Source organism: Xiphias gladius, chromosome 23 (genome assembly GCF_016859285.1).
Source record: "Xiphias gladius isolate SHS-SW01 ecotype Sanya breed wild chromosome 23, ASM1685928v1, whole genome shotgun sequence".
In the NCBI taxonomy this organism is placed as follows: Eukaryota; Metazoa; Chordata; class Actinopteri; order Istiophoriformes; family Xiphiidae; genus Xiphias; species Xiphias gladius.
The window spans coordinates 20,529,623-20,553,897 of record NC_053422.1 but is presented as its reverse complement, the minus strand read 5'-3'; the positions used below and the strand labels follow the sequence as shown (position 1 = coordinate 20,553,897).

Sequence of the window (24,275 nt, the reverse complement as noted above, 5' to 3'; positions counted from 1 at the left end):
TACTGTACATACAGACCACAATGTAAAATATAAATGTTAAAAAGTGAAATGGGCATTTTTTTCAAAATAGAGAATTTGGTTGGTGGCGTGTCACAGTATTCTCTGGTGGGTGTGGTTCTGCGGGGAGACTTATAACCTTAGTATCTCTAAAACCTTGGCCATTTCATTAGTGTTTCACTGGACCAGGGCCCCTGTCCTCCCAGCACAGTTAACCTACTGACTCATTCATAACTTACCTCCAGTCTGGCTCTGTCTACATCTTTGGGCAGCCTGTTGCGCCCTCTGGTGGTGACAATCAGTGCTTCATGGGGTAAATCTGCAGGGAAGGAGAGGCAGCCATGCTTTATCAGACTTCAGAGACATGTTTACGATGGAAGTAATAAGCGATTGTGGTAAAACCTTACCTTGTACTCTGCTGGAAGAAAAAGACAAAGATTATCAAGTCAGTACAATAGAGAAAAACCATTTTATTATTTCCCTTAATCTAATAAGGCGTAGGTGTTTTAAATTGATATGAAATGACCTCTGCTTCCCCAGTTGACCTCACTGCCACTGTGGTACTGGTACTGGTAGCAGTCTGCACTCTGAGGCTGCAGGTGCAAAAGGGGACAATGAGTTAAACAAGAACAGCCGGACACATTTTTCAGACTAAAATATTGTGTATAAATACGTAAGCTCTAGGAATCAAAACCACTGGGACACTATTCAGCTGCCTAACAAAACAGAATCAATTTTAAAGGTGAAAGATGAGTCAGAAATAAGTCCAAAGCCTGTATGTAAATATAAAAAGCTAATCATTTCATGTTATGTCTCGCTCACTGTGGTCTCACCCTCTGGATGCCGTTGCGTCCATATCCAGGTAGTGAGGAGGACTTACAAACAAAATCTAAAATGTAGAGAACAGTAGTAAAATATCACCTTGGTCAAGCCAGCAGTTGCTTCAATTTTCATGCAGTTCGGCACATTGAAATTAGAAAACAGTGGCAGGTCTATGCCAGAAGATGGCGCTCACGACTAACCAAAATGTTCCCAAAGTTCCAGATGTGTGCACATCATACTGGAGCTTTGTGATGTGAAGTAACTGAATCCAGCACAAATCCATCAATCATGATGAACTAATGCCAGCTTCCATTCAAAAAAATACATTTAAAAACAGCTATAGAATGTTTATGAAATATAAATGATAAACTTACCACTAACGCTGCTGTACTGAGATCGGGAAGCTGTGAAATAAAGAAGTTAGATGGCATCTTCCTTACTGCAAAAAACACAAATGCTGCAGCATTTTTAATCTGCCCCGCTCTAAATTTTGTTTAGATTCCATGAAAAATATTCAGAAAATGGCTGAAGAGATTTGTCAGCCACCTGCCTGGTTAAAAGGCTTAACAAAGAAACAGAAAAGGAGCGAGTCGGGTACCCGTCCAGCCCTGGGAGGAATAAGAAACATCAAAGGGCCAATAAGGCAGAAAGAGGCCGAGCAATCACATACAATCACACCAGCGCAAAACACACCGCGTGCTCCACCATCTAATCGCACTACACAGCTTGTATGGTTACAAGCCTTTTCTTGCCTTTCAACCGCAGCCAACAGAGTCCGGTTCAGTTGTGTCCCCTCCCATCTGAGAAATGCCTTTAATGAGAGATCTTACTGCTCATAAATAAAACAGGGTATGGGACACCAGCTCTGAGAGGGAGAGAGTGAGATACACAGATAGATGGATGGATAGATAGAGAATTAACTACAGAGTACAGAGAGCGATTTCAGGAGAGGGAGAAGGAGAAAAAAGATGGAGATTGGGAAAGAGATGGGGCAAGGAAGTGAAAGGAAGTACCTAAAGGGGGATTAGCTGGATAGAGTTGAAGACAGGCTGGTGTCTGATTGTCAGGGGCTGAAATAACTCTCCCAATACGCTGCACGACCAGTGAAGCTTGGCCCTTACAAACAGAAACAGCTCTGGTGGGTTCAGGTCCAGCTTATTACATCTGGCATGGCTGCACACCTGGTCTAACACTCTGTTTTCTGTAGCTTGAAATGTTCAGACTCAGTGTGATCACATATCCTCACAGCAATGACAGGCCTCATCTGCTGCTGCTGGCCTACCACAGGTTCGGCAGCAGCTCTTCTCCCATCTCAACATCTTTCCACCTGGATAAACCACCCAGCCTGCATCCGCAACCTCACTGCCCTAGCCCCAAACGACCCCAAAGACAGTTTATGCCGAGGCTCATAAAAAGCCCCCGTGTTATGATATGTGATCACACTGGAAGGGACATGGCTGCACAGAAATACATTTGGAGGTGGTGTTCCTGAACTTGCAGAAACACCAGGAACAAGAGACAAAAGAGGGAGATGCAAAGGGGGCAGAGGGTGGATCCTTACAGCCGTTGACAGTGTTGTTGTACGCCGTGGTGCCGTAGCCTGTAGTGTTGAGTGTTTCCTTGCTCCCACAACGAGAATTCCTCGCACTACCCCAGGGGTCGTTGTCATAGGAACCAGATCTAGCTTTCATCTCCTCCTTTAGGATCATCCTCCCGATACCACTCCCGATCTGGGAGGAAAGAGGGCGAGGAAAGAGGCAGACGGGGGAGAAAAATGGAAAGAGACATTGGGGAAAACTGCTAATTGAATGTACGGTGGTTGCAAGTTGGTGAGGGATGCAAACAAAGAAAAGGAGGATAGTTTAAGCACCATACTGTAAAAAGTGCATTATTTATTGGTGTTTCTCAGGAGGGGACTTTCTTCAACCCGATGTCGAAGAAAGTGAGGCAGAAAATAATGAAGCTCTTACTCTTTGAAGACTCTGACTCCAACTCTCTTCATCTCCTCCTGTCGAGAAGCGTCTTCTCGGCGCCCGATAGGCTGAGAGAGAAAAGTGATAAAACAGATTCCCTCGTCTCAGCACAGAGCTCCGAGTGGAAGGCAGTAACAGTGAATAAATATGACAACACAGACTTACTAAATGAACTGCACGTTTATGTCTGCGTTTGGTCTCGTGGAAAATGAAAAAAAATTGAGTTTACTATGCAGCCTGCCACTCTAAACTCAGTGAAATGACACTATCCTACCTTTGGGGGAACTGGTGTATGGGTAGTAATCCGACTCTGACTGGGTGTATGGCTCAGGAGAGTAGGTGGACAGTCTGGAGGATCTGAGGATGTCCTCACTGGTCCTGCTTTTGGTGGCTGCATCCACATGATTGTCTGTCACGAAATGGACGGAATTAGGACAGAAAACAAAAACAGAAACTGAGAAAAGAAGAAACTGGTAATTCTGTTTAAAGAATAGTTCGGCATGTTTGGGAAATATTCTTATTCAGTTTCTTGCCGGGAGTTCATATCTGTTGGTCCAATATGAAGCTGGAGGAGGCAGACAGTTACCATAGCTTAGCATAAACACTGGAAATGGGGAAACAGCTCGCCTGTTGCTGTGAAGGTCAGAAAAATCAGCCTGCCTGAATCTCTAGAGCAAACAAAATAACACACTATTTTGTTTGTTTAATCCAGAGAAAAGCCAAAGTATAAAAACAAGTTGTGTTGCAGTTTTATAGGAGTTTCTGTATGTCCGACTATTTTGTGGCTGGAAGCAGGGATCCCTCTGCTAGCTGTCAGACAAACTCACGGGGACAAGACCACTTGAAGTTACTGTGCTCGGTTTTTGACCGGATGAAACAAACTAGGTATAATGTGTTAATTAAGGAACTTTAAGAGCTGATGGTAGGCGGATTTTAATAACTTTGGAAAAAGGCTGGCTAGCTGCTTCCCCATGCTCCCAGTCATCATGCAAGGCTGAGCTAACTGTCTCCTGGCTCCAGCTTCATATTGAACTTCAGCTTCATATTGAACTTCAAAATATTGAAGTTACAAAACTGTCATCAATCTCCACATCTAACTCTCACCAAGAACCTTATATCCCGTTTGTTTTTAATCCGAGTGTTAAACCAAAAAGATACGGTTTACTGATATGTGCCAGACTATTTCTTGGCTAGGAGCGGGGCCTCTCCGGCCATCCAGGTTTTTGTATGGGTTAAACATACATAAACAGGACATAACATGTTAATTAGTGAGTATTACAGCTGTGGGTACACAGATTTTGTTCCTCTTTTACAGGGCCAGGCTTGCAGTTTTCCCATGCTTCCAGTCTTTATTCTAACCGACTCCAGTTTAACAGAGAGAAATGAGAGTATTGATCTTCTCACGTAGCTCTCAGCAAGAAAGTGAAGCAGTGTATTTCCCCAGAATATTTAACTATTGCTTTAAGACAGTGCACGGTGCTAAGGAGGAAAATGTGTTAATGAACATCACAAAGATCTACAGCAAGAGAGTACATTTACTCTACAAAACCACAGTCACCATCCCACCATTCCTGTCAGAGAAGATCCATATTTCAGCCAAGAGCATGAAAATAGCCAGCATTAAAGTGAGTTCAGTTACTGCTCAGCCTGAGACACACAGTCATTTCATGAGTGGTGTGAGGCCATGATGATATTGATGCCACTCTGCACTAAAGCACAGCCAATGGAAGTCAGTGGGGGGGCGACATGCAGTGTAATGTCAGATAGATGGTTCCTCACTCCGTTAGCCATTAGCCATGCCAGTCCCAACCCATCATCCATTGGATTCCTATATACATGACGCATGACACCAATGGTAGACATTCTCATCTTTGGGACACAAACTGCCAGCTCAGCAGCAGGGCAAATCAGACACACAGACACACACAATCACTCAAAGTTTGACAGCAGACTGAAAATTCTGTCCCTGTAAGTATGCTTGTACAGTATTGACATGGGATCACAAACATAGGAAGAGATACACATACCGTACACACGCCAGACAGACATATGAAACATCTATCAACCAACAGTGAGTGAAACCGCGAGAGGAGGAGGGAGATACTTACAGTGGCAAGGTCATCGGGTAAAGTGGAGCAGAAGGTGGAGGGAAGTGAATAATAGTGATTGGATGCAGTAAAAAAGAGGTGAAAAGAAAAGGGAAACATTATTGGAGTGTCCCTGAGGGAGATATGACAATGTGGGAGCTTTGCTACCTGCACAGAGCACAAGGACAAACTCAAAAAACCTCTGTTTGATACAGCCTCTTTTCTGTACAGGTAGCAAACTTGTTAACTGATGAGTACATAACGGGCCTTTGATGCGCACGGCAACTCGACGTGCGTCTGTCGTGGCTTCGATCAATCATGGTTAGTGCCGAATCAGGAGGATATAATAATCAACAGCTGCTCATGAAGGAATAAAGTACCAGAATGGATCAATATGGCCGATGTAGAAGTTTGTGCTGAATGTCAGTATTCTAACAAGGCAAGCTGAGAGGTTTTTGAACTTGCTATTTACAGCAGATGCCGAAATGCTGATTACTTTCTTCATCATATGCCAAAATGGGAAACATTAAGGCCAGTGATGTACTAATGAAAGCCGGATTATATAGAAGGGTGAAAGTGTCTATGTACAGTTCGACACAATTCACTAATTAATCCACAAATACTAGCACATACGGTAGAGAGGAACATGCAGGTCGACAACAAAGATAAAATATATTCCATCAAGAGATCTTAAGTCTTGTGACTCTCAGCTGAAAAGCTATTTCCATTATAATGTGACACCAGGACAGTGAATCTTTTTCTTCTGAATGTTTATACTCAAGCACTCCCTCCAGATGGCTGAGCTGAATTTAAGTTTAATGACTTGTGCAAAAAAGAGGCAAAAATAGCATCTTGTGTTAACTGCGCCGCCATGCTATTTGACTGAACGACTGAATAAATCCACACAATTAAGAAATCAGACTTCCCCTCTCGCAAACTCCATCTGTTTTCTACAAAAGTGAATGCAACAGCTGTCTCCAGAGTTGGCCAATTCCTTTGAATACACAATCGCAGTATCTGTTAAATCACACACTGACCGCTGGCTAACAAGGCTAGGCAGAGAAAATAAAAGAAGTCTCCACAGCAAATATAAATTCCAGTTATAATGCAGTTTTCCACTGTGCTTTGATCCATTGTTCTGCTCTATTCCGCTGAATTGTGTGTCCTCAGAGTCCCATGTACTCTACACTCTTCACGCCCGAGCAACCTTCCCTTCATTCATGGCCTATTCCAGCCCTATTTGCTGACAAGAACCTGTCGTCCTGTTGGGACTGCACGCAGAAGCAGGCATACACTTGTGCTTGTCGCAGGCACACTAAACACTGCTCTTTTATATTGCTAGTACAACAAGTCTGACTGATCCCTATCCTCAATTTTGAAACAAGCTGCTCAAGTCAAACTCTATTTCCTTTGTGCATTTTAAAGCTCAGCATCAATCCTCTCCATTCATTGGGTTTTGTTTGTGATGGCTTCCATTTTGATGATAACTGGGACACCAATATTAATCAATGCTAAATCACACGGGGCTGTTGGAGAACATCAATAGGTCGGTAAAAACATCTACATCGAGTACTCAAACACAGCATGACTAAACTGACACGGGGACAGGCAGGCTAAGGCGGGGCTAACTATACTTCTCGTATAGATGGGAGGCTTCCTGTACATGTTGGGGTCCCCTGTGGCTGAGGAGAGAAAGAGGAGAAACGTGGAGGAGTGAAAGGAGGAGAAGATGTGAGTTATGTTGGGGTGATGGGACAGAAGAGGTAGGAGGTGGAGGTAGGAGGGATGGTGGCAGTGGAAGGTAAAAGAACGTAAAGATGAAGTACGAGGGGAAGAATATGCCATAGCAATTATGTGCGGTATTAAACTTTGTCACATTTGCAAACCCTCTCATTCCAGCGGACTTTAAAGTGACCCTTCTGAATGATTTGCATTAGTGATTAATGGCTGATGAAATCTTCCACGGGCAGTAAAAAGTCCATGAGATTGTTAGTCGGGCGAGTAGGAGATGAGGAGTCCTACCTGGTACATGAAAATGTTTAGGGGGCTGGTTTGTGGTGGGTGTGCTTGACCGCCCCTCTTGGCCGTAATAAGGTGAGCTCCTGCCACTCTCAGAGCCTGCAGCCAGCCACAGCCAATCACAGCAAAGGAAACATGAGCATGAAAGAAGGCTTCAGCACATGCAGATGAAAACCAAACAGCCTACACACTCATTCAAAATACAAAGTGACGTCAGATAACGTTTCCACTTGTGTAATGACAAAGGTCATTGACTTGCCTGTGGTTATTACAGTGTCAATGCACGTGTAAGAGTTCAATGAAACGACAGCCAAGGAGCAACTGCAGCATATGAGATAGCCATTCTGACATCTAGCCATTCTGCCCTAATGCGCTGAATCTTTTGTCAACACTGATATTATATGAGGGCATATTTGTGGTATTATATAATAGTGATGATGACAAAAAGATGGAAATGGCAAGCCGCTCCGTTAAAAGGAAAGCTCAATATTTTGGAAAATATTTGCTTCCTTGCTCAGAATTAGATGAGAAGAATAATACCATTCTCGTGTCTGTACACTACATTTGAAGCTACATCAAGTTGCTAGTTAGCTTAGCCTAGCATAAAGAAAGGAAACGGGGGAAACACCTAGCCTGACTCTGTCCATAAATAACAAAATCCGCCGACCAGCAACCCCAGAGCTTACTGATTAATATGTTTTATTTCTTTTTTTTTCGGGTTATAAATAAAACTGAAGACAAATCAGCGTTTTACGGGGAGTGTACACAACGATTTTCTGGCCAGGAGCAGTAACTCCCCGAAGTCTCCACTGGTTGCCTGGCAACCTGACGGTGACAGTAAGACTTCAGAGGTGCTAGTATGTACCTGGATTTAGTTACCGTCGAACAGACCCTGGTTAGCTTCCAGTCCAGTTTCCAGTCTTTACGCTAAGCTAAACTAAACGGCTGCTGGCACTATCTTCACATTGAACGGACGGATACAAGAGTGGTATCGCTCTTCTCAATCAATATCTCCCCAAGAAAGTGAATAAACGTATTTCCCAAAATTTTGTAGTAATCCTTTAAACGACTTCACTTCAATGAGATAATTCCCAAAATTCAAAAGGAATTCTTCTGCTCAGAAACTTCATTACTGCTTTAACTTGGTTAAAATTACGTTTCACATTAAGTACAACATCATCGACTTGATTTAGTATTTTTTTCAACAGTCTGATACTAAGCTCAGCAGTTATAAGCAGACAACTAGGAGTGAACGCTAGATGACTCACCAGGGTAGCCATAGTGCTGCGGAGAGCGAGGCATGATGGGTGACATGCCTTGACGACTATACGTTGGCGAGTCTATATAACCTGGACTGGAGCACCCCCTCTGCTTCACATCCAGGCTGTCGTAGTCCTAGAAATACAAAGGAGACATGTAGGAAGTCAAAGAAGAGCAGGGGGCCACAGGGAGACAAAGGGCTTAGTGAGGACCCAAAATGACAACAGTTGACTTGTTTAAACTCGTCCTAAGTGCTCTGCTACGGACACTGGGAGGAGGAATGCTTACCTGAGAATAAGGAGACAGCGTCCCAAGTGACTGGAGAATCAGTACAGACAAAAGAATTATTATTTTGTACTGTAGCACAAGAGGGGAAGAAAAACTATATATAATATACAATCTTTATTAACAGGACCACAGGAAAAAAAGAGTCTTTTTAAATTCAATCTATGCTTTTTGGTGGGGTTTGCTGCATGGAACAAAGTGATGGATTACAGCCACATAATGATTTTAAAGTTGGTGAAATGAATAGTTTGAGATTTTGGAAAATAATAAATAATATTTGTTTTCTTGCCAAGAATTGGAGAGAAGATGGATACCTATCTCAGGTCTGTCTTAGGCTCACGAATTTACACCTTATATCTCTTTTGTTTTATCTGTACATAAACCAAAATGTAAAAATGTCAAGTTGCGGTTTTACTGGACATTAGGTACTGGAACTATTTCTTGGTTGGGCTTAGTTAGTGAGATTTAGAGGTGATGGTAGGCAGATTTTTTTAAACTCTGGACAGAGCCAGGCTAGCTGTTTCCAGTCAGACAGAAATGAGGGTGGTATCGATCTTCTCACAAGAAGAAGTGTATTTTCCCGAAATTCAAACTATTCCATTTTTAATAAGCCATTTACCAGACACTAAATTGAACTGTCAGTATCTAGGCAGCAAAATCCACCAATCTGTAACTTCATACAAATACTACAAAATATTCATAAAAACATTGCGCTCATCGTTTTCAATTTTTACCAGATTTCAATGAAAAATACCAACCATTTTAAAAGAAGTTTGGTTAAAAGTCATTTTCATCTTGATTTTATGTGACCAAAAATTACAGCAAAATGACAAAGTTCACCATGTTTTACAGTAAACAAGATCCTCTCGCTACGTTGACAACCGAGTAGATGCTCCCCGTAACTGACAGTTAAGAGACAAAAGGGAAAAGCTCTGGATCATACATCAGAGTCTCTTGTTGTAAGTTTAAAATAAAAAACAATGAACAGTCAAACTACCTTGGCGAATGGTCTTTTTGAATCCAATTATTTGTCTTAAAGACATTTTGCCAAATCAAAATGATTAAAAATGAATACCAATAACTCCCTGGATGATTAAAAAAAAATCTTTTTGTGAAATAAAAAATGAAAACAATGAGCTCAACAAATACTGTACTACATGACTGAGGTGTTATGAAAACACACACTTCTCACCAGCAAAACTCCATCTGAAAACTAATCAGACAAATGATGAGACTAATGCTAAGTTTGGCCTGGTGTGTGCAGCAGTAGTACCTCCCCATAGCTGTAAGTGTCTAGCCTGTCATCAGAGGTGTATCTGTGGTAGGGCTGGTATGAGGAGGATGAGAGGTCTGGCTGTTGGACCTCATATATGGCCTTGACCTTTGGCAGGGCAGCTAGGTCCTTATAATCTAGGATCTCATTCTCCACTCTGGCCTGGAGAGAGGACACACACAGACACCCACCAAAGACAGAGACGACAGCAACGAGACCCAACATCAAACACGTGGACTATGCACGGTAACAAAGCAGAATGGAAACTCCACCAGTGACTCTGAGCAGATCATGCAGCGGTGAGAGGAGAGGGAGAGAGCTGACGGAGCACAAACTCATCTGTACATGCACATACAGGACGTGCATGTGTGCTCATCAAAAGGTACACATGCACGCTGCAGAACCTGACAGCATTGTAAGTTGTTGACCTTCAGGGGCACAGCATGTGTGAGAGAGAGAGGAGGGGAAGCAAAGACAGCTAGAGAAAGAGAGAGAGAGACCGAGGAGACAGTATGGACAACAAGCGTGCTTACATTGCTGCATTTTTCCCTCGTCCATCACCTTAAACAGAAAGGTCACTGATTATGAGGTGAGAGCAGGGCAGAGCGGTGACTCCCGTGTGCATGCAGACAACCCTAGACACGCTAATAGTGCCAACATGCAGCAACACCAGCAGCAGCAGGCTGCCAAGCAGCACGGCTGGACCCTGTTCCACATCTGGCTGAAGTGCTTTGTCTTGAAGTAGAACTGGTCCAACCCTGGAGTGCACAATGCGACAACCTTCACATAAACCTGGCCTGTTCCTCAACTAGCCTCCATCTTTTTCAAACAAACACACACACAAACACACACACACGCACACACACACACACAGACACACGCACACACACACACAGACACACACACATACACACACACGCACACACCCACTGATAGCACTAAGTTGTTGATTTTCACATCAAAACGTGTCTTGGTTAGTAGGTTCAAACTGGGATAAATTTTGTTGAAATATGAAAGTTTGGAATCTTTAGGTTACACGTTACCATTGTTTTTTTTTTAATTTAATTTAAGGCACCTTATTAAAGTGCAAAAAATGAAAGCATTTAACACTGTGGCTTCAAAATTAAAAACAATACCAATGTGTATACACCGCATAGCTGTTTCCTCAGAATTTCATTCCTAAGTAAATTCCAATTAAAGTAAAAAGCCCAGGGCCAAAGACCCGAGGAATATCATCCTTCAGACAATGTGCATTGGTCTGGTAGGGTAATAAACCTTTTTTGTTTTTGCACTCTAATGAAACACCTTAATGTTCCTTGACTTTCTGTGGTTTCATTCCGTTTCTTATACATAGTAAGCAGCCTATGTGTGCATTAGGAGTACCTACTTTACCTACCGGATATTTGATAACTTTCATCTGCTGGTGGTGCCAATTGTAAACTCAAGGAATCACCAAAACATTACGAGTCACAAGGAGTCATCCTCTGAGGATAATAAATGTCTCTACAACATTTTATAACAATCCATCCTACAGTTGTTGAGAACTTTCAGTCTGGACCAAAGTGGGGGACTGGCTGACAGTCTGGCGTTGCCATCTCTAGAGCCACGCTGCTAACATCACTAAGAAATTTTAGTTTTCAACCAGATTTAGCCTAGTTCTAATCCACACGTCTACACGTTTTTCGAATTGCAAATCAACAGATCAGTGCTTTCAGGGCATTGATGACTGAAGATGGTCATCCTAGATACTGTGTTACACATAAATACTGTGTTAATCTTGGTTTTGCAATGAGAAAAAATGGGAAAAAGGAAGAAAACCATTGTGTGTGGGAGACAGCAAAATACTTTATATTTCCCACATATTTTTAACTCCTGCCACATGACTAATGACAACAGAGTAGGTAGGACACAGACAAGTGGACAGGCCAAGGGAGCGAGCAGCCTCTCGGGTTAGTGCTTAACCATTCAAGCCTAATGCTTGTGTTTCTGGGGTAGCAATTGTGCTTTTAGGGGAAGCTCAGTGACAGTGCCAGCTAAAAGTGACTAAAAGCTGCAGAGTCATAGGTTACTTACACATATAACCCTGCTAGGAGAGCCCACTGAGGAGCCTGGTGGGGAGATAGAGGTCTCTGACAGGCGTCTGTGCTGTGAGGTACAAATAGACAAAGAAAAGTAGAGAGGGGAGAGAGCATGCAGTCAGGAAATTACAGTTTTCATTTTACTTTAACATTTTCATTTCATTTCATTCACTCTGCCTCACCCTGAGTCTCCTCTCTGCCCTCGCTGCCTGCTTGCATAATGGGTGCCACACCTCACATCCTGAAGAACAGCCAGAGAAATACAGAGTGGTGTTGGGTGTTCCCACATGCCATGCATTCATCTACACTGGCAAGTGTACTCCACAGTATGTGTGTGTGTGTGTGTGTGTGTGTGTGTGTGTGTGTGTGTGTGTGTGTGTGTGTGTGTGTGTGTGTGTGTGAGCATGTCAGCGTGCGGATGAGTTTCACCTGTCAGGTACATTTCCTCTCCCTCTTTGAACATCATGTTGCAGCGAGCACAGCGGGCGCAGGTCGGATGGTAGTGTTTCCCTCCCGCCTGTGAGAGAAGAGAAGAGAAGAGAAGAGGTGCAACTGAGCATAAATTATCATTATAAACAGTTTCACAGTGTAAAATGTTAATCTAAAAATTGCGCCCCCAGGTCACCGTCTCCATATGTTTTCTATGTATATCACCTGACCACCAATCGCCTCATAATGTATTGAGACATCATTGTATAGCCTGTAGTTGGTCCATCAGCGAGCAGCAATCACATGATAGCAGCTACCACCCAATCTCCCCCATTGCCATGATTAGAGCAAAGATCCCTGTAGGTCAGCAACATACAGAAAAGGGTTACTGACCTTGTGTGTGTGTGTGTGTGTGTGTGTGTGTGTGTGTGTGTGTGTGTGTGTGTGTGTGTGTGTGTGTGTGTGTGTGTGTGTGTGCGTGTGTGTGTGCGTGTCTGTGTGCGAGAAAGAGAGAAGTAGGTGGTCATGTAAGTGAGGGACACAAGAGTGCGATGCATGTCCTTGGACGTTCAAAGCGCCCCGAGGGAACACGAACAAACAAACATGGTGCAAGTGAAATGGACACATGAAATGATGCAGTATGATGTCACTGCTGGGCCTGTCCATTAATCCAGTCCAGTTCACGATCGTGATGTTTCTCACATGTGTCTCCACTAGGACCGACGACTGAGGCGTGGCCCCGTCCCATCACCTCTGCCTTCCCCGACACACTATTTCTAGAGAATTTCTATTTATAGAAGCACTGCTGACACGCAGCCTGTCTCAAGGAGACCTGAACTGTTTCATCTGAACACACCCAGAGAGTGTGCGGCGGTATTGTGTCATTTTACACTGCCCTGATTTTTCCTGCTTTTCATAAAGCTGATACCTTTCAGTGATCTACAGGGAATCAGGCTCTTTTGACGAATGTACTCTCTCCAAGAACCACCAATGTATGGTTCTTAATTGTAGCTGAGCTGCATTTTAACAAATCCCCGCTCTCTCTGTCTGTCTCAAGTTACTCTGAAAGAAAAAGGCAGGAGAGGATGCCGCATTTCCTTCCCCTGCTTTCCGAGCAGCAGTGCATTTACCGGCTATGGTCATAAGGTATCGGCTCACCAACTGCTGTTACCATTTCTAATGAGACAATAATTGGCTGCTATATTTATTGGAAATGAGGCAGTAGGGAGAAGAAAAGAAGTGAAAGGGAAGAAATGAATGTTTTACGCTCCTTTGTCTTCTGCTTCCTTCCTTTACGTCTCCCTAACTCCATCTACTGTAAAAGTTCTCATTAAACTAACAACCTTTGGCTCTGGACAGTTGGACTGAAGAGGGACCCTGTAGAACAAGTTCACTCATCAACACAGCCACAAACCCAGACAGATTAGTCTGGGTTTTCAATGTAGGAGAGAGAAAGAGAAATTCTGTGTGGAACGTAACTAAATACATTAAGTACAAATTTGAGAAATTGATTAGTTACTTCACGTATTGAGATTTTTGCACACAAAACATATGAAAAGCTTATTAAATATGATGCTATGTTATGAATTAAACCCTGTACCTAACAATATCTACAAGAAGGGCTGAAATGATCAGTCAATTCATTTTTTTGTACATTGATAGAATATTAACTGGAAAGCAAAATGCCACATATTTCATAGTTCCAGCTTCACAAATGTGAGGATCTTCTTCTTTCTCTTTTGATTATTTTAATATCCATAATTTATTTTAAATAACTTTGGGGTTTGGACAGTTGGTTGGAAAAAACAAGCTCTGTGAAGGTGTTGCTGTTTTCTGAAATGTTACAAACCAAACTATCAATCAAATCGATTAATTCAGAAAAATAATCAGGACATTAATCCAGAATGAAAATAATTAGTAATCACAGTCCTACATAAAATACCTCCACCTCAACCAACTTCAACAGTAAAATGCTGCTTACACATTAATGCATGAGTTCCAACACTATAATGATACAATATATATTACAGTATTACAGTCACAAGGGCCATTTTTTTGCACTGAGTGCTTTTACTTTTATGATTTAAGTACATTCATCTGATTGGACTTACATATTTTTACTTTAGTAAAATTTTCCCTGCAGGAATTTTACTTGTAACGGAGTATTTTTACAGTGTGGTTTTAGTACTTCTACCTAAATAATAGATCTGAATACTTCTTACACCACTGGAGAAATTATTGGTGCAACTGTAGGTGAAGTGATATTTTAAACAGATACACTTGGCATCTGTGCAGTGTTATTTTGTTAACGAAACTATGATGAAAAGTATTTGTTGACCTTTTTCACAATGAAAACTGAACTAAATAAAAACTAGCCCAAAAAAAAAACAGAAATATGATGAAATATATTAAATTTTTCATCTGCAAATAAATTGAAACAATAACGTGAAAGACAGACGTATGGAAAAGGTAGCGTTTTAAAAACAAAGTATTATTATAACCTGCATGCATCTGTGGCATCACACTCTGCATCCTTGTGATTAATAAAACATTATTCTCCATTGCTCAAAAATATTTTTTCTTCAGAGGCTGTTTTTGGAGCTTGCACTAATAAGCAGCATCTTGCATTCAGTAACGTTATGTCTCTGCCAGTAATGTTAGTGAACATTACCGGATATTGGAATGAAAAATGTTAAAGATTTATGGAAATTCATCTACAATTCCACTGAAAACTAGCAAGAAGCGACAATGAAAAAGCTGGGACAAACTATAAAAACATCGAAGCAGCACGATTATTTTCATAAAATGGTAATGAGATAAATGTACACAACAAAGACGAGAAAGATTTCACTGATAAACAGACGAAAATTTTTAGTTGAAAGGTGACTGAAACTTATGTACATTGTCATTAAAAGACTAAAAGCTAAATTGAATGAATCTGGAGCCAAACACTGGATCTGTAAAAGTGCCCAGAAGGAATTTATATGTTATGCTGTTCCTAAATGTATTCTGTATATCTGGGGAGTAAGTCCTCTGGATCAGACTGCCTGTGTGTCGAATCATTTGCGTGCTGCATCTATAAGAAGTGCATCATTATGATATTAAAATTTGACAGGAGAAAAGAATGGATGCTATGCACGCAATTGCACACACATTCAGAGAGCAAGAGAGAGAGAGAGAGACATAGAGGGAAAAGAGAGACAGAGGGAGACTTTGCAGATAAAGGCTGATGTGTCCCCATGTCTATAAATAGCCCAGAGAGGCTGACAGTCAGGAACAAAGCACTTTACACCAGCAATTCTGACAAGCAAAGGAGCACGGGGACAAAAAGGCCCTGTGTGTGTGTGTGTGTGTGTGTGTGTGTGTGTGTGTGTGTGTGTGTGTGTGTGTGTGTGTGTGTGTGTGTGTGTGTGTGTGTGTGTGTGTGTGTGTGTGTGTGTCTGTGTGTCTGTGTGTGTGAGTGTGTGTGTCTGTATCTGTCTGTTTGTCTGTCTGGCAAAGTTTTACTACGTCTGCTCCGTTTCACCAAGATCCAGATGACAAGACACACACTCCAGAGACTCTTCCAAAACATTTAATTAGCATCTGCACTTTATCACTCCCCTCATTATTTTCCCTTACTTCTTCTTCTGTCCATCTCCGCTTCATCTCCTCTGCTCTCCCCTCTCCACTGCTGACTCCTCCTTCCATCTCTTTCTAAAATTGCTTCAGCGTAAGAGCACGCAAAGCACAAATGTGAATTTCTATCCCTGCAGAAACTGTTTTCTGTGTCTCCTATCCTTCCATCTTTCCCCTAACTCTTTACTCTCTGATCTTTTTATAACTCAATTTTCCACTTAACTCCTTACACGTTGTTATGATTCAATTTAGCTTTTTGCCTCCTGTTACTGCAGGTAGGCCTGCGTCCTGATCAACTGTGGTGATAGAAGAAAGAGTAGAAGAGAGAGATATGGCTGAATTTGTGTTGGTTTAGTAAAGCAAGCACACAATTTTTATCACCCCCCAATCTTAAGTCGCCCACTCCCTAAAGCACAGCGGGGCTTAAACGGAGCTGATGATAAAACGCAACTGCTCATTTCTGATAACGATGATTATGCTCAGTTACCACAGTCAACTCAGAATTTGGATTTCTGCACTGCTGCAGATTTATGTTTGGCTAAATCTCTATTAGCACCATCTCATGTTGAAATCTAGTCCCGTTCTCACCTCCAGAACCCTTCCACTGATGTATCTGCTGCAGGTCTCACATTTCACCCCGTACTGGGCGTGGTAATCTGCCTCACAGTATGGCACTCCATCCCTGCAATACAGAAAATATAAATGAAGCTGCTGCAGGGTGTCAAATGCACAGTTTATCTTTTCTAGATAAAAACTGGATATAAAGAATAGTGCAGTGTTTATTCCATCAAAAGCACTGCAGGAAGTTTTTTCAATTTGCATGTCTTTTTTGAGTGAGACAAGCTTATAAAAGCTAATGTTTTTTTTCCCCCTCTTACACACTCACTTGCTGATGTATTCTCCAGTGAGGACCATGCTGCAGGTCCGACATCTGAAGCAGCTGACGTGCCACTGTTTCTCCAACGCCAAGAGAGACTGACCCTGCTTGATCTCGGCTCCACATCCAGCACAGTCTGGAGAAAAAAAGAGTGTGCGAGAAAAAGCAGCAAGACCAAACGATGAATGGGTAAGAAGAGGGAGAGGGGAAAGATGCAGAGAGAAAGAGAGAAAATAGGGAATATGGGAGAGGTAGAAGCACAGACAAAGAGAAATGGAGTGAGACGGGGTAATTGTACATCTTTAAACACCTATTGTGCTCCTACGCTTAGCTTTCTACCCCTTTGGCACAACCGCCTCCTTAATCGATAGCTGGTCTAACGCGGGATATTGCAGAGCTGTGACTCTTCTCAACTGTAAGCGCTGTTAAACATGACTGAGTGCAGGCAGGAAGCAAATATCACTGTAATAGCCTCAGGGCTAAACAGTTGCACAAAATTCCCCTCATATGAGACATGTATGTATCTTTCTCTGTCCCTTTTCCTCGCACACACACACGCACGCATGCACACACACACTGTATACAAGCTGTACATTCCATTTCCCTCAAAAAGACTTCCCAGCAGGCGTTATTGACCACTGAAAGGAGCAGGACAGTGCAGGGGCTGCAAATGATGCACGTCTGCAGAATGTCAAAATGCTGAAAAAAGGTCAGTGCTCCATTTGTTTCCAATTGGAAGATGTTTGGCTCAGCTTAACCTTTTCTGATCCAGTCTGCTACCCCTGAGAGAAGCCTGGAGGCCCAAGGGACCAACCCACTCTGCCCTGTCAGCCGAGAAAAACTGTGTTTTGCAGTTTAAAAAAAAAAACTGCAGTGCATTGAGTCGGGTTTCTGCAGTCCAAACAGATCATAACTGTCCTTCGGTGGTGATAGTGGTGAGTCTATAGGGCCAGGATTTCAGCTCCAGACTGTTACTGTGCACAGCTGTTTTTCTACTGAGTTATGATACAGTTCCCAGTTTAGCCACTGAATGAAACTGGTACCATCTACAATCATGTAGAGCTTGTGATAAGGAATTATTAATGTACGGTCCACAAAAAGTCGCACTGAAGGAGAGAGCACTCAAAACTGCTTCTGCACTGTTGTTGCATTTCTGACCACACCTTAATCTTTGATGACATGGCAGGTGTTTTTATTTTTCAAAAGCAAAGTATTACATCACTAAGGCAGGGTGGTGCCAGGTGTGGAGCATGTTTTAAAGTTTTAACCCGCAGACATCAGTGGAGCAGCATTAACTTACTTCTCTTTGTGACTTAGTGTTAATTTATCCTTTAGCATTTGAACATTTTGGGAAAAATGCTTGAACGCTGTCTTGATGGGAGTTAGATTGGAAGCTCAACACCACTGATAAATCTGTCCGTTAAATATGAAGCTTCAGCCAGCAGCTGGTTAGCTTAGCTTAGCATAAAGAACAGAAACAATGTGAAAAATCTAGCAAGGCTCTTTTTCAAAGGTAACAAAAAATATTTTTCTTGAAATAGTCTTGCACACAGCCTCCCGCAAAACCACTAATTTTTAGACCTTGGTTTTTCATTGGATAAAAAAAAAATAGAACATAGCATCATAATTATTGTGCTTTAGAGGTGCTGATGGGCAGAATATGTTACATCTGGTCAGAGCATTTTCGTCTATAGTCAAGAGGAAGACAGAAAATGGAGGTGGGGATTTAGGAGGATTACATGCAATAAAGCTCTTCAACTTGATTCAAACACATTGCGGTTTAGATGGTACACACTTAGCCCTTAGGCCCCCAATATAAATTTATGACATGGAATTCGAAGTATTCCAGGCCTCAACTGTAGTCAGCTGAGCATTGTTAAGTCTAGGTGTTGTATTTTTCAGATATACTAAATTCGGCAAGTTATTTATCCATATTGGAAAATTCCAATATTCCAATAAGAAGACACAATCGAGGATTACGACATGAAACTTGAGTTCATCAGTGCATAAATGAGCAAACATCAATTAATAATGATTTCCACCAGGTTATTTTTAGTGCCTGGTTCTAGCTTTCAAATCCCCCAAATAATAATTTTGCACTTCCACACTGAGCATATATTTGCATTATTAAAAATTTGGCTCATTTGACAAAATTACAGAGGAACAGACTGTAACAGCCAATGCATTACACTTAGTGTCTGCACTCTGTGTCCCGTCTCATAGTCTGCCTCCTCATAAGATGGAGTGACGTGATGAACATTTACCTGGGGAGCCGTTGGGTTTTACTCTCCTGAACGGAGAGATATGGGAGGACGGTTATTCACTGCCTCTCTATCATCTGTTATTACTGCACAGCCAGTGAGCAGCAGCCTGCTGTCTGTATGTGACACTTAACAAATGATTCCCTATCAATCACTGTTGCCCTGTTGTGAGATAATATTTGTCATTTTCTTGCTATATACTAAAAAAGGAGAGGGCCTGTTTAATAACGCAAAAAATATTGATTTAATTATGTAAATGAATATGTGACCAGATGTGCAGTGAATACATCAGATCCTCTATTCTCTGCCTGTTTAGTGTTGACGGTAATGAATAGATGATGTGTCTGTTTGTGTTGCATAATTCTCAGCTGGCAGATCAGCTCGACAGATCAGGACCCTGATTTGACAGACACTTGATTAGCTAAATGAGCTAAATGGGCCTAATGGACACATTGTGTTAGACTCAGTGCAGTGTAGCGCCTGGTGACCCTTAACAGAATGGACAGAGCGAGGCGGACGCCGGACTTACGGCTGGGCCCGTGGATCTTGATCGGTTCATTTGACTTGACGAGTGTGTGCGAGCACTGCTGGCACACACAGTCTTTTCCACTGAACGTCACTCTGTCTCCGATGGGGAAAGGTTTACTGAGGAGGGGGAAAAAATGGAGAGAGAGAGAGAATTAGAAAACCAGCACACAATAGGGGATGAAAATGCCTGCAGTGATTCTGTGTGTTTACATTACATCCAAGTGTACACATGGAAATAACAAATGGGGGCTAGCAGGAACATGATTGGGTGACAGACAGGCCATAATCCTGCTGACACAAGCTGAATACAGTCTGACATCCTCCATGAACTTGAAAATACATTTGCAAACAGTTGAGCCGAAGGGTAAATAGGACGTTGATTGCTTCAGGCGCACCTGGCTGCTCTGTGATTAAAGAGCTGATGATGTGACGATGCCACGGGCTTCTAAAGGGAAAACTGGCTCTCTCAGTGAGAATGAAAACTTATTAGGAAGACTGTGTGGAGTGCATACTGATCTTAACCGCCTCTTTCTCTCTTAGTCTGTCCTCCAAGCTCGAGCGTTACACAGCTGGTGCCACCAGGTCACTCTTTTCCTTTAAAACCACACTACAGTAAAGAAGAGTAAACACACGCACACATGCGGACAGGCGGACAACATGACAGCAAAACAAAATTAAATTTACCATATCATGGTACACTGCTTTGTCTCTCTTCCCTCTGCTTTTCAAGGAGACAGATTGATTTCTTTATGACTGGGGAGGATGTGTGAATGAATGGGGAGCTAAAAGGCTTAGGGAAGGCTGTTCAAAAGACATAGACGGCAGTAATCCTTTTACTCCCCCACCGGGGCCTGGAGCCGCTGCCAAGACCCAGAGGGAGGCTAGAGTCTCCAGCAGAGCTCATAGTCAGTGCACAGGAGAGCGCTCCATCCTTGTACACACTTAGCGATGTACCGAGGCAAGCATGGATAGAGCCTTGTACAATATATACAGTGCATGCAGCTTTGGAGGCTCTGGAAAATGTTTCTAGGGAGCTGGGAGTATTTTACAACTGTCTGTTTCTGTCTGAATATATGTGTATGTGGAGCAAACTGGCACATACAGTATTCCAGGTTTGCTTCTTTGTGCTTTTATATTATTCAAAGAAGGGCAATGTCCATGCGTAAAACAGAAAGGACAAACAGCAAGCAGAACAGATGATCCAGCAGAGACATTTCAGCACACAAATTATTCAACAAAAGCCCCGGTAATTACTGAAATGGACACAAGTCAATGAAAACTGATAACACGTATTATTCATTTAGGCTTAATTTTAAATTCACCCTTCAGTCGGTTCCAAGATAAACCATCTGTTCGTAACTCAGACAGTTTTTTGATTTTAATTTAACAGACAAACTGCACTGAGCTAAAAAGCTAAATGCAGAAAGCTAGAGCAGTCTGATCTTGATACATGACGCTTTTCGTCTTTGAGGTATCTGTGTCCACTTACAAGCATGGCTAAATCTTCTACATGTATAAGTGCCTGATCAGTCTGAGTCCAATGGAAGGGCACAAAATGCTGTGATGGAGCAGAGAAGCGTGTGAGTCTGTGTTTGACCTTGTCTTTACCTGTGGGTTGCTCTCACTCCCTCAAGACACTCTTGCCTTGTCAGCCCTCCTCAGCGCTTTAAAAATTTAATGTTTACATATTTAATGTTTTTTTTTTTTTAACTGGCCACAAAAGTAAAGCTAGTTCTGGCTTTAAGGATATGCCCTCTGGCTTTGATCACCGCCGCTTTTTAAAAAACAAAAAGAAAAGTAAGACTCGCAATCCGCCTTCGTTAGAGCTGAGGCAGTGATGACAAAGAGAAAGAGGGACAATGACGGAGACATAAAAGGAAGACGATGGGATGTGGATGATGATTAAGGACAGGAAGATGATGACGGGAATAATGAGGATGATGAAGGGGGTTGGAGAAGAAAGACAGGAGGGGAGGATGAGAAAAAAGAGGTGGTACAAGAAAGGGCTGCGAGCAATGTGACAGAGGGCAGATGGAGCAGGAAAGAGGAGATTCACCCTTCGGCTTCTTGCTGTCTCTTCCAGTTGACTCCACATAAGCTGACAACACACACAGAGACACACACACACACACACACACACACACACACACACACACACACACACACACACACACACACACACACACACACACATACATATACACACACACACACACATACACAGACATCCTTGTCAGTGCCAGGACTGCTCAACTGACTGTCTCCGACCAATTGGTGTCAGTTAAGTTTTTTTTGCCATCGACTACTGGGCATGACCGCGTGTTTATCAGCCAATGTCAAGCAGCTACAACAACAGACAAACACTACCCTCCTGGAGGGAGGGAGCTAAAGATCACTCTTATGTAAACCTTATAACACAAAAAAACAGACAGGGAGGGAGGAAGGGAGGTAGAGCACAAGAGAGATGGGTGTTCCCACATACCATGCATGTATATGCAAAGTAAACAGAGAAAAGGGACCTTTTGAGGATGAAACATGAAACAGAAAGAGAGCGACAAGTAGAGTGAAATGATGAAGTAGAAAGAGGAGCCTCTGATGGGGCTGACGGAGTTCAGAGGAGAGATGGCCTACTTCTGCTGAATCTAACAGCGTGAAACACCAGGTCAGCTCTCTTTTTGGAATCGTTTCTCGACTAAGGAAAAACCACAGGCTGCTTGAGCTTTCCAAGCAGACATCTCGCTCCAACTGTCCTCTAACAGGCCACTTCCACTAGTGAATCATCACTTCTGTGCTTCCTCACAGTACAGAGCTGATACAGAACAGCACAGATAAAGAGGTGATGAAGTATTGCGAACAATGCATACATAGTTACTATATGTAGAGTATTATACTTGAGTAGCTGGGTGGACAATGTGGTTTTAAATCCTCTATTACATTATATGTCACTTTATAAAGCATTATCAGTACATGCTGTATGTCATGATAAACCAATTTCCCTGGAAAATCAGTTGAGGGACTGTTGATGGATAAAATAAGCCAACTGAAATGTCTGTTTTTGCTTAATACCACACATTAAAGATGCTCTAATCCCTTTTTTTTATGTTAACAATGGATTAAATGGCTATATGAGATATGAAGTGGGTCGCTTGTGGTAACATCCGACTGTAGTTCCACTCAGCTCCATAAAAATCTATCATTACCAAAATGCAGTCCTAATTTATTTGTGGAAACAAATCTGTATTTTACCCAGAGATACAGGAAGGCTATACCTCAGAGTCATAGACGTAGCAAATTGATACATTTCTATATCTCACAGCGTAGAGCGTCATACTGTATAAGACATGCCAAATGGAAGACAATGTTAGCGACTAGCTGGTAAACATAGTAGAGCATTTAGCAGCTAAAGAGAATACTGGACTTACATTTGCTAGGTTGCAGAGCACAACTACGAATTAATGCTCATGTTGCCCCCGTGTTGCCCAACCATATGTGCTACTGTGACCTTTCACACGTGAGATTACGTGCCTGTTTGTGTGTGCGTGGATGTATACCTGCAAACACTGCAGACAAAGCACTTGGGGTGGTACGTGCGTCCCAGAGCGGAGACCACCTCTCCTGTGATGAAGCTGTTACAGCGGTCGCAGCGTGTACCATACAGACGCTGATAGTCTGCTGTACAGATGTACTCGCCCTTCTTCTGGAAGAAGCCGGATCGCGCAAGATCACAGTTACACACTGCGGAGAGGACAGGGGGAAAGAAAGTGAGAGGGTAGCACACAGTGAACAGTAAAGCACGTGGAATAATCTGCGGATATTAGAAATGCTATTTGTGGCTTTCCAATGTCCAAAAACACATTCAGGTTTCCATTTTCTGTCATGTATTCTTAAAATCCAAATTCAATAGCACAACACTCAGCAGTATTAAGGAGGTCAACAGTATTTGCAAGTCATATTCTTCTCAATTTTTTCATATTTTGTTTCAGAACACTTGTGTGTGGTGTTTTTTTCAGCCTGAGCACCTTCCTTTTTACCTGTTTGAGAGTGCATTGGTGCTTGTTTGTGCTGTGTGTATGTTTGTCTTAACACATGGCTGCTGGAGAAGTTATTCAGCACCCCACAGTGGTGAGCCAATTTGCTCTGATGGGAATATAATGATATAATCAGTGGAAAAGTCATTTTGTGCTAAACAATTTGAAGAGGTAGACAAAACAACAAACCAAAAGTTCCCAGCCTCACCAGAACATTGACTACAGACTCATTACATACCAATGGGGTAGACACTGAAATCATTTGCTGCGTATGCGCAAGGTGAGTGTGCAGTGTGTGTCTCTATACCGTATATCCTAAGCAGACAATGTGTGCTACAGCACTTTGCCATGCAACTGAGAGTGAACTCCAGTGAGTGTAATGGTATAGCTAAGAGGCATTTTCACGAATCAGTGGCCAGTGTGGTTGCTGGTCTCTGGTTTCTGCCCAGTCTCTGCGGTTTACCAACAGGAAGAGCTGACAGTTATTGTAACCTCCGGGCTGGAAAAGAAATGCTGTGACCTAACACATATGGCACTGATGAAGGTCACATGCTGTGTAAAGCAAATCCAGATTTCCAAATGTGTACATGTCAGGTTTTTAAAAAAATGTTTAAAGCAACAGACGATATCTTGAAATCAGCATCAAGGGAATGTAAACCTTCACCACTTCTGAACTTGGCAATCTATAGGGGTATTATAATCTTGACCCAATGATTACACCCCTGCTGTGACACTGGCAC

General features: G+C 42.4%; 1 protein-coding gene across 5 annotated transcripts in view; it reads right to left on the bottom strand.

The window, feature by feature from the left end:
* ablim3 (actin binding LIM protein family, member 3) overlaps positions 1-24,275 on the bottom strand; it is a 45,737-nt gene that overhangs the window by 1,667 nt on the left and 19,795 nt on the right. For 2 of the 5 annotated variants that reach the window (XR_005706635.1, XR_005706633.1), the window contains exons 3-20: positions 23,059-23,242; positions 19,509-19,624; positions 16,728-16,854; positions 16,430-16,523; positions 12,224-12,311; positions 11,977-12,035; positions 11,790-11,861; positions 9,717-9,878; positions 8,167-8,293; positions 6,902-6,997; positions 3,067-3,201; positions 2,790-2,860; positions 2,381-2,549; positions 1,194-1,223; positions 831-886; positions 524-590; positions 405-415; positions 237-316 (exon numbers count right to left, since the gene is read on the bottom strand). Coding sequence is in view for 1 of the 5 variants with exons in the window: in XM_040120571.1 (XP_039976505.1) it covers positions 237-319; positions 515-590; positions 831-886; positions 1,194-1,223; positions 2,381-2,549; positions 2,790-2,860; positions 3,067-3,201; positions 6,902-6,997; positions 8,167-8,293; positions 9,717-9,878; positions 11,790-11,861; positions 11,977-12,035; positions 12,224-12,311; positions 16,430-16,523; positions 16,728-16,854; positions 19,509-19,624; positions 23,059-23,242 (1,745 nt within the window). In the remaining 4 variants the exon portion in view is untranslated. Of the gene's footprint in view, positions 1-236; positions 320-404; positions 416-514; positions 591-830; positions 1,082-1,193; positions 1,224-2,380; positions 2,550-2,789; positions 2,861-3,066; positions 3,202-6,901; positions 6,998-8,166; positions 8,294-9,716; positions 9,879-11,789; positions 11,862-11,976; positions 12,036-12,223; positions 12,312-16,429; positions 16,524-16,727; positions 16,855-19,508; positions 19,625-23,058; positions 23,243-24,275 lie in introns of those variants that run through there. The other 3 variants (XR_005706634.1, XM_040120571.1, XR_005706636.1) reach the window with 3 other exon arrangements.